This window comes from Glandiceps talaboti, chromosome 2 (genome assembly GCF_964340395.1).
Source record: "Glandiceps talaboti chromosome 2, keGlaTala1.1, whole genome shotgun sequence".
Taxonomy (NCBI): Eukaryota; Metazoa; Hemichordata; class Enteropneusta; family Spengelidae; genus Glandiceps; species Glandiceps talaboti.
The window spans coordinates 6,195,453-6,215,406 of record NC_135550.1 but is presented as its reverse complement, the minus strand read 5'-3'; the positions used below and the strand labels follow the sequence as shown (position 1 = coordinate 6,215,406).

The following is a 19,954-nucleotide window of genomic DNA, read 5'->3' as shown; positions in this document are numbered from 1 at the left end:
GGGGATCGGGTAACCGGAACCAAACAATTATTTTTTTAGGCCTAATGTTTATACCTAGATCCTAACATAGCGGGCTCATAGTTGTCATTGTTCAAGTATCAGACCACATCTACCAATTTACTACCTGGTATCAGGGCATGCAAAATGACAAAGCAATATTCACACTGTCACAAAATCACCGGCCTCTTTATGGAACAGTCCAAGACATACCGCACAGAGGTATTAGTTTTCAATGCATCAGAGGGAAAATGTGCTCAGGCTTACAATAATGAAACTTCAAATACATCATGAATAATGCTCACCCATACTTAGTACTTGACATAAACACCATTGGATTTCAGTGTGTACTGTAGGTTTATTGTGAGAAAAACTGAAGTAGGGTTGTTATTTTGGACCTGTGTTTGTATTCAGTATTTAAGAAGTAAACAAAAACAGTTGATTGTGTTTGACTCATGGAACAAAGTCAAAAGATAGTCTATATGGAGTATTCTCTTCAAATCAAAGATAAAATCGAACTTGGAATGAAATAAAAACATCAAAGTTTAACAGAATTTTAAAATTCATAAAATTAGTCTGTGAGGTATGCTGTGGCAGGGCGCCCTCACACATCGATTAACTCCTTTCATAGAGCTGACCAGTGAGGGCGGTGTGACACGATGTAGCTTTAATAATACAGTTCATCAAATATATGCCCCTGTCACCATCTTATTAAGCAGGAAAAAACATCTGTACAGTTCAACAAAACTAAATATCCATTTCTGATGGAAAATATTAAGCTGACACAGAACTCTCTCCTTCTCTTGAAATTGAAACACTTAAATATAATTTGAAACAAAAATAAAACATAAAGAGAGCTTTCACTTGAGAAAATAGTCACAATGCTTAATTACATATTTCACAAAGCAATCACTTTTTCAAATCTTGTCCAGTATGCACACTTCAATCATTCAGTGTTTTAATCTATAAAATATATACATTTGTGTTTAAAGAATGACTACCCTCATATTTCAACTTTTTAGGGTAGAAAAGTTAAAGTTGTTCACTGTATGTACACACTGGTGAAAGAGATGGTTACTATACACAAGGTTGTATCTATCTGACCAACAGTGAGCCCTCTATAAAAACTAGAACACTGACACACACAATTTCTGGCGATGCACCAAAACATGGAGTTCCACTATCCCTTACTAAATGGTGACACACACACACAGTGCGCTTTCTTCGTTAAGTTGACTGACACACAACACTTCCTTGTGATTCACCAACATTTGATGCTACCACTACACCGTACAAAGTGGTGACTCGCAGGAAAAAACTCAGGTCAATATTTATCAATTTGAACGCCAACACAAAATGTTGTCTTTCTATAGAGGGCGCACTGCTAACAAACCAGCCATATGTGATATGAACAAGATGAATGGCAGTAAACGTGGTAGCAGTTCATTACTGTCTTCTTCTAATAAATATCAATAGACCCAAAATCATGGCTAGTATTGTCATCAGATAAATATCCCACTCAGTACCTAGCAAACTGTCAACATCCACTGTAGCCCAAAGATCAGGATTCTGTAAGTATGCAAGAAAATTGGTTAATGTTTCACATGGTATTAATTCAGTGAACAAGGAAATCTGGCAAGGGTTTTCAGATGGTTAGGAACCCAGGAACAGAGATGGCAAAAGTTGATAAAACTTACATCGTTTGCCATGAGTTATATAACATAATTTAGGTGGCAAGGTCTTGAGGAACTGAGGTAGATTTTACCTGGTAACTGCTGTAACAAAAATCCTTATTTTGACACCATTTCATTTTTGAAATTCATCTTTGCATTTCTGTCAATTTTCAAAAGTATGTATGATTCATAATTTTGCCCAAAAATTTGGCTCTTCAAGGTTTTTAATACAAAGAACAATCTCAGGTGGCAGGATTTCAATGTTTGCAACTTAATTGATTGAAAGTGTTCAATCTGCTACTTACATATTGGGTATACTCCATTGCATGTTTGATACCAAGTTTACCAAGGGCTAACATGACAGGAACATAGGCATCAGAATTAGTCTCTGCTGCCATATCATAATAACGCTTGGCTAAATGGATATCCTGGACAAAGAAAGATAAGAACAGCACATCAAGTTAGAAATCACTAAGAAACCACTATACATGTATGTTGGTTGGTTATCAGCGTCGATATAGCAAGTCATGGAGTGCTACAGTAATGAGAGTAAAACTGTCCCCATGAACAAATTCAATCCTGACATTTCAAATAAAATAATAATTCATATATCCATTTATATATAGTCATTCTATATCATGTGTAGAATTGTTTTAACATGCATTGTGAACCACTGCAGGATATGTCTTCAACACTGTAATTCTTGGTACCTGCAATTTGCATTTTACCTCATCCTAGAGGGTCAAAATAGAACAAGTCAACATGCATGTATTCTCATGCGAGCCTATAGTAATACAAGTGTAGCGTGAAGCAGAAGTCATCAAGAAATCAAATAGTCAGTATGTTTATGACAAACCCAGGTGGTAGAATTCTATTTTAGGTTCCGAGAATTGAACATTATCACACTGTGGTGTACTGAGTGCAATATGTCACTACTTATATTGGATAGTATGACCATAAATCTTACAGATTTATAGATATTGCTGATTTGAATATTACTGCTGTTAATTTGACATTTATTTCACTATTTTACGCAGGTAAGAAAATCTAAATTCTCCAATAACTGCCATCATTTAACTTGTCAAATTTGTTGTTTAGTGCAAATGAATACAATTAAGACCAAGCCGGTAACAACTAAGTATAGTCTTTGAAATTCAAGAGAGACGAGAGTGAAATTGCAACCTACCTGTTTGATGCCTAGTCCCATTTCATGCATATAACCTAGATTGAACATAGCCTGTGCACTATGTTGTTGTTCTGATGCTAGTTTATAATGTAGTGCTGCTGCTTCATAATCAACCTCAGTACCGTAACCATAGTAATGATAATCACCTAATTTGACACGAGCATGGGTATAACCTGTAAAACAAAAATACATAGAATATATATATACTAGTATATATATATATATATATATATATATATATATATATATATATATATATATATATATATATATATATATATATATATATATATAAAATCTAGTTGCACTGCATTATTTTAAAAATGTTTGTCATTGGCAGACATGCACACACACACATATACATACACACACATGCACATACATACATACATACATACATACATACATACATACATATATACATTCACGCACACAAGCACACACGCACGCACGCACGCATGCACATGCACACACACACACACACACACATACTTCACACTGAGTTGAAGCATGCATTGTAATTCATTAGTGCTCCTACATAGGAGAAATGTTCATGTAACTTTACATATAGACCATACCTTGAGCAGCTGCTCGACTCCACTGCAGTAGAGCTCTTTTATGTGTATCGTGGTTTGAAAACAGATTACTTTCGCCTAAAATTGAAGACACACAAAAATCAAGTTTAAATACTAATGATACAAGGACAAATACTAGCTTTAAAGTAAACACCAGTTATATGTAAAATCTACTGTCATCTTTTAGAAAAGTGTTGAAAACAAGCTTATTTCATGGAAGAGAGAACTAAAGTAGAAATATTCATTTTTTTTGATACATTTATGATTTACTTTCCAACCACAATAAGTCACTTCCTTTACTTCAATCTTTCATTTTTTGTCATGCATGTACATGTAATTGATACAGTATTAGTACATGACGTTTTAACAAACAATCCATGTACTGATGTACCCTTACCTTGGTCTAAGATATATGCCACATTACTCTGTGCTACTTCATACCCTAGTTCAGCCAGGAAAGTATACTTTATCAATGCAATATCTACATTTCCTTCCTTGTAGTTAGTGTGGGCATCCATGATCATTTCTGACCAGCGCCCCCTCTCGGCCACATTCTTGAACAGCTGAAAATATAAGAATTGACAGTATAAAAATTGAATAATTCACATGTGTCAAGATCCATGTGACTACATGTAACTATGACAGTAGATATGGTGGAGAGTAAGTACAGGCATGCTGCTTTGAGTACAGGTTGACAAAATAAACAATCCTGACTTCAAATGTTACTTTTCAAGATATATTAATACATTCATTATTTCAAAACATGTCTTGGTAAAGCCATACATACATATATACATTTACAGTTCATTTCACTAGTAAAAGACCTCTCGTAAGAAGTAGCTAGTAATAGGAAGCCACATATACACACTTATATTTCATCATCCTGCTGAAACTAAACTAAGTTTTCAACTGGGCACTATGGTCATGCACGGCCTATTCATCCTATACAACTACTCTGTATTGGTAAGGTTAATTTGACTCAGTGTAATTTCCCTAGGATCAGTTGAACACACATCACTTGCCCTAATCCTTCAGCAACTGTGGCACTGCAGGGTCTACAGAACCTAAAGATGGATAGGTCACTTAAATACCTGGGTACGGTACTCAAGTACGACTTTATCTCGTATGAATGTATACGCTAAAATAGGGCAATTAGTTTCGTTATAATTTCCTACAGATGGCTCCCAACACATCATGTGCCCTAATCTTTTAAACATCTGTGATACAACAAGCTAAGGGTGTATAAGACTCTATAGAGATTGTATACTGACCTCCACAGCTGTATGACATGACCTCATCACACCAGTACCTGCTGCATGCATCTGAGCCAAGTTATGGAATGCTAAGACATGACCAGACTGCGATGCCAAGTTGAAGTACTTCACAGCCATTTTGTAGTCTCTCTTTACACCCATACCAGCTACAGGAAAAGAAAATATGAAGAATTTCATTTCACAAGCATGGCGTTAACACACTCAAAAAAAAAATATTTCAAAAGTAAACACGGCTGGTTTGAATTTGTCAGTACATCTTGGAATATAACAGGCGAATATTTAAGAATGAATTTTCACTTATCAAAATTATTCTATGTCATATTTGAGTTCTGAAAGAATGACCAAAAGTTACAATGTAGTTTACTGACCAGATAAACATATTCATATTCTAATTCTCCATAACCAAAATAAACATGGTTGTATGTGTATGCATTTACTAAATAAAAAACAAGTACTCTTGACAAGATACACAGAGATATACATACTGTAATACATAGTTCCTAGATGTAACTGTCCATCTACCCAGCCTTGATCAGCTGCCATCTGGAAATACTTCAATGCTTGGTGATAATCCTGCCAATGACAACACAGACAATATTGGCATAAATGTTACATTAATAACTTTTGCTATTACCCTCCTGTTATCAAATATTTTTCATTTATTTTGTCGGAGTATAATGGATGTGGAGGACACATGTACACTTATGCATGCACACATTATGCACAGAGACACTTGCATGTTCACACATGCATACACATGTATGTACGCCTACATAGACACCAGTGTGTGAACTTAAGGGAAAATGACTACTGGTCATAAGGACCGACATGTAGCAAATGCTGCTGGTCCTTAAGGAAAACTGCTGGTCCATACTCAATGCAGTTCATGTTCACGACCTGTATCTACACCCCTCCCCCGTTTACAGATTAAATGATTTTGAACTTTAATATGATACAACATATCTTTAGATATAAAAGTTAAAGAGAGTACAAGAATTGTTCACTATCCACTATTATTTCATAAAATTTCCACTCACAGACTGAGTCAAAAAATAACTTGGATGTAAATTTTGGATTCACAACCAAGTAATTTTTGACTCTGTGAGTAGAGATTTTCATTTGTAACTATGAACCCAGAGACTATGAATATTCATTCTCGCATAATCTGTTCCTATAGACTATGGTGCTCTGAGACTGAATGTATTCATTCCACCATTGAAATACATATCCATAGATTGTAGATAATATGGTGAATGAGTCAATAAATCTACATTATCTGCAATCTCTAAGAGATCACAGTCCTCTCCTTCCTCTCTGTACGATTCACTAAATTCTGAATCACATAATCCAAAGTCTGATTCATCGTCTGTGGCAACAGCTGATGTAGCTTTCCAACTCTAGGGAACACAGACCCACAAATTCATCATAGCAGAATTTTTTGTCGCATAACTATCCTTCTTGAAAACTGTGTATTTGCTTTATTTCAATTTCCATCCACACAGTGACACGGAGCGGTTTCGTCTTCCTTCAGTCTTTACAAATATGTAATGAAGCCCCCCTCCCCCAATAAAGCCCTACCCGTATACCCTACCGTGGTGTATTGAATATCGTCTCTGACTGTTTGTGAAAGAAATCTGACCATGATGAAGAGAACTATGGCTAAACATGTCTTACAGTGCGAGTTTTTTTTGACGTGGGATTGTGATATGGTAACTGTGCTGTAATGTGTCATCCACTATATATGTACCCGTGTTTGGCATGATGCAGTATTTTTCCAGATACAACAATGGCAACAAAAATGCAACATTTCTAAATCTATACGTTGATTACAACATAACAGGACGTACATTATCGCATCAAATTGAAAGCAATCAGACTACGCATTTTTTTTATACTGTTTTTACCAAAAAAACCTATCGTACTGAAGATATTTTACGAAGTGTACCTGCCTTCTTTATTAGTTAAAACGCCATTTTCAGAGTAGTTTATATGTTTTCCGTCAGTTTGTTTTGATCATGGCCACAGACATGGGGAACTCCGGCAAATTGATCGGGAAACCCGCTAACATTTACCGGCTTTAATACCAGCCTTTAAAAAAACAGTGTCTGTTTCGTCTTCTTCTTCTTCGGAAGTTCATTGCTACCTTCTAAATATCGCCACATACTTTATAAATGCAACGTGGAACTGTCTCAAACACGTTAAAAGTTTCATACACTTCGAACAGTAAACTTTACGATATCATGGCGGAAAAAGACGCATGTGCTGAATGTGTAAAATGAGTCTGCATGTCTAAGACGTTCTGATTAGACAAGACAAAAATAATTAGAGAATTCAGCCAATCATGTGTTTGCTAACATAATATCATAAAGTAAATGCTGCATGCTACATCATATGTAGACATGATATCAACATTGGCAACAACACGTAGCGAGCTAGCTCTGTGTCGCTTGTCTTGGACGAGATGTCGAGAGTAAAATAGGTAACACAAAATCAGATTCATGCAGGCGAAATTGGATAATATCTTTGAATAAATGTTATTATTTACTCCAAATTTCAATCGGTCATAAGGACCGATATGTTGTTGTAATTCTGAAAAACTGTCGGTCCGAACGGAAATCTGTTGGTCTCGGGCCGAAGGACCGGCGTTAATTTCGCACGCTGATAGACACATGTGCATGCACATACACACATACACATGCCCACATGAATACATGTACACATACACACACATGCATGCATGCATGCACAGCTGCATGCATGCATGTGTGCACGCACACTCACGCACGCACACACACACACACACACACACACACACACACACACACACACACACACACACACACACACTCACAAACATGCACTCACACAAAGTAACACAGAGTTAACTAGTAACACAGAGTTAACCAACCAGGCATGTACACACAAGAGAATCGTTAACATAGACATAACATACATGTATTTATTTCTAATGTTGTTGTTGTTTTACCTGATCAACTCCTTGTCCATAGAGATACAGCAGACCAAGTCCACTCTGTCCAATAGGATTACCCTGATCAGCAGCTCTCCTGAAGTACTTCAATGCAGTCTCATTGTTTTGTTTGAGTACTGGACTACCTTCAGAATACATCTATGGGGTCAGAAAGTCACCAAATGAAACATTTAAATAACAATATTGTAATTCTTTGCATATAACCACATTTACCATTTCAGAATACCAACATGTCAAAGATGTATGCATATTGTGTGGGATACATGTCAACATGGCAATATGGCAAGTCAAAAAGATTACTCACATTAAATATTCAGCAATCAAACAAAAGCTGGCACAAGCACTTTTTGTAAACAGTATTTTATTGGCCTGCCATATTGTCAATGTTCAAATGATGCAATTTGTTTTTTTTAATCTATTGGTCATAGTTATACTTAGGGTGATGTATAACACAACAAGACAAAAGTATATACTGTCACACCTAGTTACAGTGTATACTGTCACACCTAGTTACAGTGTATACTGTCACACCTAGTTACATAAAGTAAAACAAATGTCATACCTTTCCTAGGAATGCTTGTGCATTAGGATTTCCAGCTTCAGCAGCTTGCATAAAATAGTCCAAGGCTCTCTGTAAAAAGACAACCAATTTAGTGACTTAGTGCTCTCTCATATGTTATGTATTGATCCTGTAATTTAGTGATTTTATCACATCATTACAAGATGAATTCACAATGGTCTTTCTATAGAGAATTCTATCTAACTGGTGAAACCTCATCATTTGATCATAATCAGAGGGTGTGATGAACAACACATGTAGTATGATAACTATCCTATGGCATACATTTTGTACATTAGATACATGATATAGCCATTTGTAATGTTTGAAACACATTGCGAGTTCCTCCTCCAGAACAAACAGTGCACCTGATGGGCCATACATTATTTTACATCTACCTACTATGGTATGGCTGATTTGGTAGGCTTGCTTACATGTATTAGAAAGTGACCTATCCCTTTTCAGGTTAAGTTCTTGTATTTGTAAGAGATAATGGCTGTGGCAGGATAGGGATAACGACTTATAATACTTTATGGAACATAATACAGGGCAAACTCTACATGTTTATATATGAGACACATAATACAAATACAAAATTAAATAACTAAATGTCGCAATCAGGACTCATTTGTAAAGTGTGACTTACGAGATGATTTTGTTCTATTCCTCTTCCTCCCTGGTAGTGTAGCTGACCAAGACCAACCTATCAATACACAAACAAAGTATGACTTTGAGGATGTCAACTGGTATTTGGAAATTAATTTTGTAATGACTGATAAAAATTGAGTTTACATTTGTAGGTCTTAATCAACGATGTGCATTTTTTGTCAAATGATGAACCATGTACCTCTGATAACACAGAAGCCACTGACACCGTGAGTTTACAGGTTTACTTCTAATCTTTTTGCTATGGTTAATTTGTAGCCTAAAGGAACTAAAATGACACACAACCAGCAGTCTGGAATATCTTACCTGGGCCTGTACATCCCCCTTGTCTGCCAGGAATTGGTAATATTGAATCAGATCTTCATCTAACAATCCAGCTGACGCACCAGAATTCTCCACCTCATCTTGTAAACGTACCCTTTGAACTGCCTGTCCACCACTCAATGATACATCACCAGCAACTGTGTTAGTAGAGAGACACATGACATATAAATATTTCCATTGTTTACATGGTGAAGAGAAAACACTGTGATAAGGAGAAATATACTCACTTTAATATTTTGTACATTTTGTGTAAAAGCAATACTGAATTTGTTTCCATAAAAGTGGAAGTTCTGGTGATTTTTATGCAAATGAAAGTTTTCAAACACATCCATTGTTATTGTAACTAAATCATAAAGTACCCCATATTTGAAATCACTGATCACTCAGAGATCACATACATGTTCAAAATTGGTTTCATTCATTGCAGAATATGGCAGGAACCGACCGCAAAAAAGATGAGAGACTCTCACATCCAAGTGTTTGTAAGCTATATACATGTATTACAGACAAACCATGTTTATCCTGCCTGCATTTGGTTGTTTGCATTTACAAGAAGTGAATAATATATATTATCATTTGCAAAACATGAAAATTGTATGCATACAACACTTGTATTAAGTTACTTTACCTTTATTGGCGACCTTCCTGTAATATGTCAGTGCTGACTCACAACTTTGACTGACACCAATGCCTGACCAATAACGATATCCCTAAAAGAGTGCACAAAGATACTAATGAATCTCAACTCAACATACATAACTGTTTCATCTATTTGCTAAAGCTATTGTTTTTTCAATATTCAGATAGGTCAGAGTATACAATATTTAGGAATAAATATAAGAAAAATTACAGCTAAAAATCAATAATTCCTTCTCTTTACACATGAGGAAATGTTTGCAGTAAGAGCATCTGCATTTTTATGAATTCCTGTTACTTGCTTTGAATTATCACTCATAGTAAAATATTCACAATAAAATCTTTTGAAGCTCTGTGAATGCCTATGGGAGAAAGTAGCAATATATGATCCATACATCAAACCAGCTAAAAAGGCATGAGTAAAAACAATAAAATGCTTACTAATGTCATCTGTGCTAGTGGATCACCTCCTAATGCTCCAAATGTGTGATACACCAATGCCTTGGCCTGGCTAGAATTGACACCAATGCCTGCACCATACATAAAACCTAATCCCTGAAAAAGAAAGACAGTATAATTTTGAAGGTAAAAAGAAGTCGTCTTTGATATTGAATAGACTGAAGGGGGTACACGTCTGGTCTAAATTTCTGTGTGACAAGGTTTACAAAAAGCAACACCAACAGGAGATATTGTCAACATTGAACGCCTTTGGGAAAGTTACCAAGTATGTGTGCAAGTAAAATCACTTAGTTTTGAATATAATGCTCCTAGTTTTTTATTTTTTATTTTTCAAACAAGGGTACATGTAGCTACTATGAAGTTAGTTGAGTGAAACTAATTCTGGTCAATTAGTTATCTATGGTATATGCTATTACTATACAAGATTGTCTGGTAAGACTATGAACAAGAAAATGGTTGACTTACAGCCTGACCTCTAGGAGATCCCTTGCTGACAAGGTTAGTAAACATATGCAATGCACCAGTCACATTGAAAGGTAAAAAGTCACCAAACAGATATGCCAAACCAACATCCTCTTCAGCTAGGCTGTGATTCATATAGGCAGCAACTTCCAATAAATTATATGCTCTGTGAAGGTCACAAAATACGAATGTTATAGGATATTCATAGATAATCCACAAATAACTCATTTTTCTATTGTATCAATATATCAAGGAAGGAAAAAAAATATAATTCTTGAGTGTTAATGGCTTTGTCTTATACCTTTTACAATCTCCCGAATGCAATGGTTTGTGTTCAACGAGTAAAATTGATGCACTTTTTCAAACATTTTGTTAACTCAATTAATATTATGAGCCAGTACTTAAAATGACTGATTTTATCAATGCCCATAGCCATACACACACATTCTATATTTCTAGCAGTAGCTTACTTTGGCATGCCAGCTTCTTAAATATGATGTTGCAAGAATTTGTATCAATTAATAAAAGTAATATGTTTACTTCATATTCCAATGAGCCACTACTGTATATGCCACTTTCAATTTTACAAATGAACACTGAAATGAAACAATTACAAAATGTAGCTATGCCATTAAAATGGCCCAAGATGAAATTGTCCCTTGGGGTCATCGACATCGTGACTTACCTTCTCTTGTCTTCTCTAGTAGTATTCATCAATGGTAATGCCCTTTGATAGGTGGCCTCAGCTGTAACACAACACAACACAACACAACGCAGTGAGTGGAAGTATGTGAACATATTTTAGCCAAAGAGAAAGTTACATGTATTGTAGTAGATTGTGAGGTATTTTTTCACATTTGGGTGCCAATTTATTTTTTATTCAACAATGGGAGAGTGTTTTGAGAGTAAATGTGGAGTCAGTGGTTTTACATGAACATTTTTGCTAGTAAAATGTTATTATCACTAATAACCAGAAGATCTGTAACATTGACTTTGTAATTTTATTGAACTACATGTACCATACCCAGTACATGAACGATAAAAGACAAAATATTATGGTGCATTCAGAAACTGTCATTGACATTAGTATCATGGCAAAATAAACATCTCTACATGTAAATTGATTTGAATTCTCAACTCAGTTACTATTTGATATAAAATACATGTACAACACTAAATGACTTCCCGGTAAGTATTTAGCTTCGTAAAAACATGGATGATGTACATGTAACTCTAAATATGACTCCTACATGTATTTTGGCAAGTCAGGTTACCTATACAGGGTTCTCCACAAATTTGACAAAATAGTGGTTGCGGTCTCATTTACATATTAATTTGCATATCATTAACATATTCCCATAGCTCAAAATTGAATATAGCATGATAGGGCCTACAAGTACAATGGCTCATACAGGAACCAAGCGTAAATGGAAAAAATAGTATAAAGAATTTTATTTCAGTTTGAATGATGTTAAAACAATTAATGATATCATAATTTACCATGCAAAAGGTACAGGAATAAGAATGATGGGCGACACAAATTTGAGGTACTTTAACACATTAGTTCCCCAGCAGAAAGACATAGACTTGGCCTGTCATACTTACACACACATACATGGTACAAATAGGTACATTGTACCCATGTTAAACCATGCCACTAGCCTAATAACCATTGAGTAATTTTACGTCAATGGATTCGTATTGTAAACTTGTAAATAATTCAGTAAATTAAATAAATATTGTTCATTTCAGTTTGCCAGTGTGACTGTGGTGTGGCCCTCAAAAACCCCTCATGGAGAACATTGCTATAGTAATTAGTTCTACCTACCTATCTGTGCATTTTCATCCAGGGGTGGTAGAGTTGGTGGTGCCTCAATTGGTTTAACATCTTGCATCTCATCTGTTAATATTTCCCCACTGACAAGTCTCGCTTTGTGTGTTCCTGGTTCTGTTGTCTTTTTCTCATCTGTAGCTCCCTGCACTTCATCACTATTTGCAGCATCAGGTTTGTTTAATGTAAAAGTGTTACTTCCGACCGTTTCTGCTCTTGCATTACGGCTATTGTGTTCTTTTTGTGACACTTCATCTCTACTACCTTTAGACCTGATTACGGGTAAGTTTGCCTGAACTACTTGTGGATTTTTTATTTGAAATTCTTGTTTGTCCCTAGAACCCTGTGTTTGGTGAGATTTAACTGGTGGCTCTTGCACTTTTTCTTCATGAACTAAATCAAGGGGATCATATTCTTGACCCTGAATTTTTGGAGGCTTCAATTCCTCTTTAGTACTGTGTCGGCCTCCTTCAGTAGTTTTCTCAGCCTGTGTATCAACAATTTTTGGCTGTGTTTTCAATTGTAAATTATCTGAATCAGTCCTCTCTTCCTCCTTAGGTTTAAAAGAATGGATTTTAGGTGCAAGTTCTTCACTTGTTTGTTTTTGTTGTTTTTGTTGTTGTTGTTGTTGTTGATGTTGGAAAGTTCCTTCATGGTGTTGGTGTACCTGTATATGGGGTTGGTGTTGTTGAGCTTGCTGGTGTTGTTGTTGCTGTTGCACTGGTGAAGGTGGTTGCTGTTTTTGCTGCTGCTGCTGCTGCTGCTGCTGGGGTGGTTGTTGTATTGATTGTGGCTGTTCTTGTTTGGCTACGGGTGGTTGATGTTGTTGCTGCTCCTGCCGCTTTTCTAACTCAGGAGATACGAATCCTGATGGTTTGTATCCCTTTCCGGGACCTTTTTTTGGATCTATTGCTTGCTGCTGCTGTTGCTGTGCCTGTTGTTGTGCTTGTTGCTGTGCATGTAAATGTGGTGGAATGTGACCGGTTGGTTTTGATCCACCTATTGAAGGTTGATTCTGCTTTGAATGCTGTGGATGTTCTTGTTGCTGCTGCTGCTGTTGCTGCCGCTGTTGCTGCTCATGTAAGGATGCTTGACTAGGGGGGTGTACTTTCATATTTGGTGGTATGCGAGGTATTTCAGCTGCTCTCTGTGCATCTGCACTATCCCTTTCCTGTTTCTTTTCTTGATCTGCATTTTGCATCTGGTTTTGAGCAATATCAGCACCTGTTTTTAAAACAAATTGTGAAAATTTCATACTATTAGAGTTAAGACTGAGCTGTTAACAATGAAACTACCATGTACTAACATTTTTTTTTCAAAATTACATTTGTAATGTACATGTATATTTCATTTGCACAAATGATCATGGCAACAGGGTTTGAAGTAATTATAAAACGAACTGTCAGCAAAAAAATGACAGAGGGCGAAAATGGCATCTTGCTTGTTCGGCTAGTTAGTCGATTGTTTACAATTTATATGGTTTAAAGTTAGGGTTAGGGGTTTCATGTATTGGAGGATTTCAATACATGTGGGTTGCCGGATCATGTTGAAAATTTCAACAGCAAAAATCAACATAAGCTGTAAGTCAGGTAACATAACTGTAAACAGATGAAAACATTATGTACTTTAGTTGTTGATGTTTCTTACATGGACATGTGGCCCTGCATATCTGTGAACAAGAGTCACATATGGTGTTTAGACCACTGCTTGCAGTACGGTGTTGCTTTGTGGGCAAGCAATCTACATTTTTATTGTGAAGACGATTTTGGAATCGATGTAAAGGTGGCACTTACCGACAAGTGTTAATGCAAAAACTGCGATGGATAAAACGTGTATTTTCATTTTACAATATCGATACGACGATAGAGTTGAAACGCTAAAGATGTTAGACTGTCCGATTCAAAACAATGCAGCGTTTGCCCAAATCTAACTACACTCGACTTCCGGGTTTCCAAATCTCACTAAAACGAATAAATTTTGGGATGTTATGCTCGTTATCGGCTGTTCGGTCAGCTAGTAAAGACTCATCACAAATTATGGTTACGTGGATAAATTAAAATCCATGGTATTATCGCACCGACACCATTTCAGACGGACACATCTTGATCGACCGTGGACATTGTGCCACGTAAGTAATGAAGGAAAGATGTCATGCTTTGATTGGCTGTCACAATTAGACGACTTTTGTAATTTCTACCCTTGTGTGAACCCTATGTCATAAATACAATATTTCGCATTATATCTAATTTAATTTATTCTCAAAAGAAATGTTTTTCAGATGTTAAAGTCGGGGATTCATCTATGGATTCAATTTCCTCATATTAAAACTTAAATTATTCAATCAAATAAATAGCCAATCAAATTCCCTCTCTTAAAAGCTATGTTCGTGCTCGAGAAGTAAACTACGCATGTGCGATTCGTAGGTCACTCGAGGTCATGTACGTACAGGCCGAGCAAACGAGTTAACTTCGAACGAAAACGTTGACATCCGTGATGTAGTGTGCTGTCGGGGCTTTCGAATGGACAGTGATGACATTGTAAGTTCGTATAGACACGGTAAAGATTTGTTTTCCACGGAAATGGAGTGTTGGTAACTTTAATTTAAAATTACTCCATGCTTGCAGGTCAGAGTCACAGTACACTACTCACTAGTCGAGTCCCGCCCCTTCATTCAATCACATAATACAGGGAGCCCAGCTGCCCAGGAACCGTGTTACAAATACACAAACAAACAAACAAACAAACAAACAAACAAACAAACAAAATAAGTATGGGTAAATGAAATATTCAAAACTCATGGACAATTATCTATATAGATGTATGTGCATATATGGGCCAGTATACTATTAAAATGTTAGAGAAACATTTTAATACTAATAGATAGATACTAAGATAGTATATTTTATTTGACATGAAATAATGTAAGGAATACAATATCTAGAGTCTATAACATACAGAAACAACAAAGATAATAGATAATTATAAATATAAATAAAACTCTAAACTACAGTATTGAATACAAAGATAATGAATTTCCAAAGCTATTAGTGATGAAATCATCATTTGAGCTCATTATTCTTTTGAAGTATTCTTTTTTTAATAGATAATTTTGAAAGACTTTGATCATAATTTTCAATAGTTCTTTGAAATTGATTTCTATCTTCAATTACAGATGTATTGCTACACTCCATTATAGCATGGATTTCATCACCAATAGCTTTAGTATTACAGTATAATATAATTATTATACTGTATATACTAAATACTATCTAGTGGTGTTTATGTAGATACTTGTATAAGTAGAAACATAGTCCTACTTGCAGACGGAGTAATTTGGGACTTGGTTCTGAAAACTGAGATCATGTCGGTAATCAAGTCATGTACACTGTCTGCTCTGCAAGCAGGACGAGAAGAAACATAGTATATTATTTCAATAATATACAGGGTTATATGTATAATATATATAGTTTGAACACCATGCAGGAGCCAAGTTGAAAAAAAAAATATGGAATATATACTCTGGTCGTTCTACAGCATGACAACACATGTTTGCATCACTGGTTCGAAATATGAGTCAAAACATTCAAAATTGCCATTACTTTCCCCAATTTTTCTTTGATATTACTGGCACTGGTATAATTATGTTATTTTCCAACATTTTTCTTCATTCAGCCAGAAAATACTCATGACCAATGGGTTGTCACTATGACTGAGTCATTAGACAAGTAGTGACAGAGGCCCCTTAGGTCACTTGTATGAAGAATAATATTAGGGAATAACATCTAGTTATCCATGAGTTTGAAATGACATTTCATTTACCATGCATATCTTGTTTGTTTGTTGTTTGTTTTTTGTTTTTTTGTTTTTTTGTTTGTTTGTTTGTTTGTTTGTTTGTTTGATTGTTTGTTTGTTTATTTATTTGTACACGATTCCTGGGCTCCCTGTGATTAACCTGTAATAATTCAATAGTTGTAGCTTTAGTTTTGGTTTCTTAGCTTTTTATTGTTCTGGAGTTTGTGCTCTAAAATAAGCACTTAATAATTACTTCTGAGTGCAAAAAAAACAGAACAAAAAGCTGTGAAACAAAAATTATGTTACAATTATTGAATAATAACTAGTGACTGTAGTCATTTAGTACTCCGGGATGATCTCATTCTAAGCCTGATTTTTTTGCCGACATCAAGAGAGAAAATAAAAAATGGACAGTAAAATATTAAAGTGGCCATATGCATAAGGATTTGGTATTTATTTTGGATTTTGTAATTTCTGAAACAAATTTATCATGGCTTCCTACTTGAAAAATAAATAAGACACAACATTGACTAAGTCTGAGTTTGTAAAGAACTAAAAATGTTTTAAAAACTTTGTTATTGTACGTACAGTAACAAACATTTTAGATAAATCTTTGCAATTTATTGAGTTTTAGAAATTAAAAGTCCAAAATAAATACTAATTCCTCATCAGTGTGCCCTCTAAGCCAATTTGACGTGCCACTGACACACACAATTTCTAGTGATGTACCAAAATTTGATGTTCCTCTATCTTGTACTATGTGGTGACTCACAGGAAATGCCAGTTTTTAACATTTTGACCCAAAACAACAAAATATGGCTATCATTAGAGGTCACACTGATCCTCATTCACATGGTGGCTACTTTAAGAAACACAAAATAATTGTAAACAAAATCAAGGCTATAATAATATTACAGCTGTAATAATTAATATGTACGTACTCGGACTTGTACACCTAACAAAATGAAGGAGACAAGATTAGCATTATTGGTGTTCTACGAGCTGCAACAATTGTAGTGTTACTGTTATTTTCATTTTATTTATTTATTTATTCATTTATTTATGGGGGGGGGGGGGGCTTTTGTTCTTCTAGAGTAAATTTACATTCAAAAAACCCCCAGAATTACAAAAAGCTCAAAAGCAAAATGACAAATATTGCAGCTAGAGGTGTTGAAGTCCAGAGTTATTGACTAAATGGATGTAAGAGGCGTTATCCAATGCATAATTCTTGGCAGTAAAACCTCGGCTAAGTGTCCTTCAGGTACCATAAATTGCCCTTATATCAACTATGAATATCACCCATTAAATTACTCAAAAATAAATTACATTAGTCAGGCTAAGTGGGGTTAAAAGAATTTTTGTTTTCACCAAAATTATTAAAATTTAATTCCTAGTTGTGATATACATTCTTCTTGTGTCAGTCTTTTATGCAATTTATGTATTTTTTATTACAGATTGAATACCAAGTTAATGACCAACTTCGAAACAAAAGACAAAATGTTGAAAAAGCTGGTAGATTTGTGCCTTGACTGCATTGGTAAGAATCTCCATGTGATAACAAACATACACAATGACTTACCAACCAAGTTAAAAGAGGTACTCATAGAAAGACTTGGTTTCCATGATAAATTTACACCTGAATATTTACCACACATAGCAGAACAATTATTTTGTGCTGCACTGAAGAAGATCAATTTCTATGAGTGTACTCAGATTGATGATGCAGTCCTACTGAAGCTAGCAGACTGCAAATGTCAGCTGCAGTCATTGTCAATTGATGGATGTCTAAATGTCACTGATCATGGTCTGCAAGCTCTGCTGCAGTATCAGACACAGCTACAAACATTAGAAATAATTTCATTGCCTGAGGTTACAGGTTCCTGTCTGAAGGATCTCCACTCATCAGAATTCCAGTATTTAATCTTCCAGGAGCAATATGGTACTCGGCCAGGCATTGATAATGAAGCCTTGTGTTCTTTCATTGACAATAATAAGTCTCTGTTCTTTGTTTGCATTCACAAAGCATCATCATCAAAGCCACTAACTGAAAATCAGATTTCAAAGATTATCACTAACCTTGGGCAGCAACTGATCCTCTTGTATGTAACAGGTAACACAGAAATCTCAGATAGAAATTTAACAGAGCTGGCTGAAAAATGCCCAAATCTAAGAACTTTGAAGATCAGGAAATTAGATGAATATTCATGGAGCAATGTGAGTGAGAATGGTTTGAGGAATCTGTTCAATGGTTGTAAGCAATTATCAGAGATTAGTTTGAGTTATTATCATGAGTTATTTCTTAATCAACATGGCAGGTGTGCCCTACCTGAACTTCCAAAGTCTTTAGAAGATATCACTTTGGATGGGAGTTTATCTGGTGTTGATGAAGAAGTGCTGTATGAGACCTTGACACAACTTCCACTGCTACAGAAGTTGGATACAAATCTTGATGGCATCTCAGCTGAATTGATTGACAGGATTTTGGCAAAGAATGGACACCAATTTAAGGATCTCAGGTTGATGTGTTCATCTGCCATATGCACTACTATGCACTCAGTCATGGCTTCAGTTGCCAAATACTGTATTAATTTGAATAGTTTAACAGTGTACACCTGTGAACACATGGATGGCAGAGTATTGTATCCGTTACTGCAGGATGAGACCAGAGCGGCTAAACTGAAACATTTGAAGTTGTGGCCTCTTGGAAATTTAATGTATGATGTCCTTCTGGCAGTTGTAAATTCTTGCCTAAATTTGCAGACTCTGACTCTTGCAAACCATAACTTGGATGACGACTTTGTACTGGCCCTTTCTAAAAACTGCCAAAATCTAAGCAGCTTGGATTTGAATGGTCAATGCCCAGATGTTTCTGAAGATGCCTTATGCAAATTAGCAATGAGATGCCCATTGAGTCTTGCTCGTTTTCCAAGAATGGTACACATCACAGATAAATTGGTAAAAACAATGGCTTATCATTGTCCATGCTTGGTGTTTTTAAGGTTTTCTGGAGAAGCTGGAATTTCTCCTGAAGCTATCAAGATGTTGAGAGAAAATTGTGTGAAGAGAGTGTACATAGCATACCATCCCAAAATAGAGTAGAAGGAAAGAGGCCAAGTACCAGAATGTGTTAGACAAAGGCTAAAGCTGAACATACAATAACTATACTAAATTGATAGACTAGCTCAGTGAAATCAAAGTCAAGCTGAGTAGAAATAAATATGAAGTGAAGTTGTATTCACTATCATGAATGTTGTATTTTCAGCCAGGCCCTGTAACTATGGCTCAACAATAGGCACACTGAAGACTTTTTAATGTATATTGGGAATTTTTCACAACCAGAGATATCTTCAAGAAATGGGCTACTGGTACATTCAGCAACAAATCAATCTTAATAGAGACAGATATAGACACACATAGACTTTCTCTCAAGTCTCTGGGCTTTTTTCATTCTTTATTTTGAATAAACATATATTTTAAAAAAACACAATTGTGTTCTTTTCTGAGTCAGCTTCATTCAAGTGGCATACATAT

General features: G+C 35.5%; 2 protein-coding genes across 2 annotated transcripts; one reads left to right on the top strand and one right to left on the bottom strand.

The window, feature by feature from the left end:
• Nucleotides 1-173: 173 nt before the first annotated feature.
• LOC144447388 (protein sel-1 homolog 1-like) lies at nucleotides 174-14,772 on the bottom strand. Its single transcript, XM_078137398.1, has 17 exons — nucleotides 14,425-14,772; nucleotides 12,629-13,855; nucleotides 11,486-11,546; nucleotides 10,804-10,966; nucleotides 10,321-10,434; nucleotides 9,872-9,953; nucleotides 9,226-9,380; nucleotides 8,900-8,956; nucleotides 8,257-8,325; nucleotides 7,692-7,832; nucleotides 5,191-5,278; nucleotides 4,703-4,851; nucleotides 3,829-3,994; nucleotides 3,435-3,509; nucleotides 2,857-3,029; nucleotides 1,976-2,098; nucleotides 174-1,566 (listed from the first exon to the last, which is right to left on the bottom strand). Exons 1-17 carry the CDS (start codon nucleotides 14,471-14,473, stop codon nucleotides 1,444-1,446), a joined length of 3,015 nt encoding a protein of 1,004 aa, XP_077993524.1. The 5' UTR covers nucleotides 14,474-14,772; the 3' UTR covers nucleotides 174-1,443.
• Nucleotides 14,773-15,068: 296 nt separating this feature from the next.
• LOC144453677 (uncharacterized) lies at nucleotides 15,069-19,522 on the top strand. Its single transcript, XM_078145008.1, has 2 exons — nucleotides 15,069-15,168; nucleotides 17,878-19,522. The coding sequence occupies exons 1-2, from the start codon at nucleotides 15,161-15,163 to the stop codon at nucleotides 19,520-19,522; spliced, it is 1,653 nt and encodes a 550-aa protein (XP_078001134.1). The 5' UTR covers nucleotides 15,069-15,160.
• The last annotated feature ends 432 nt before the right edge of the window (nucleotides 19,523-19,954 follow it).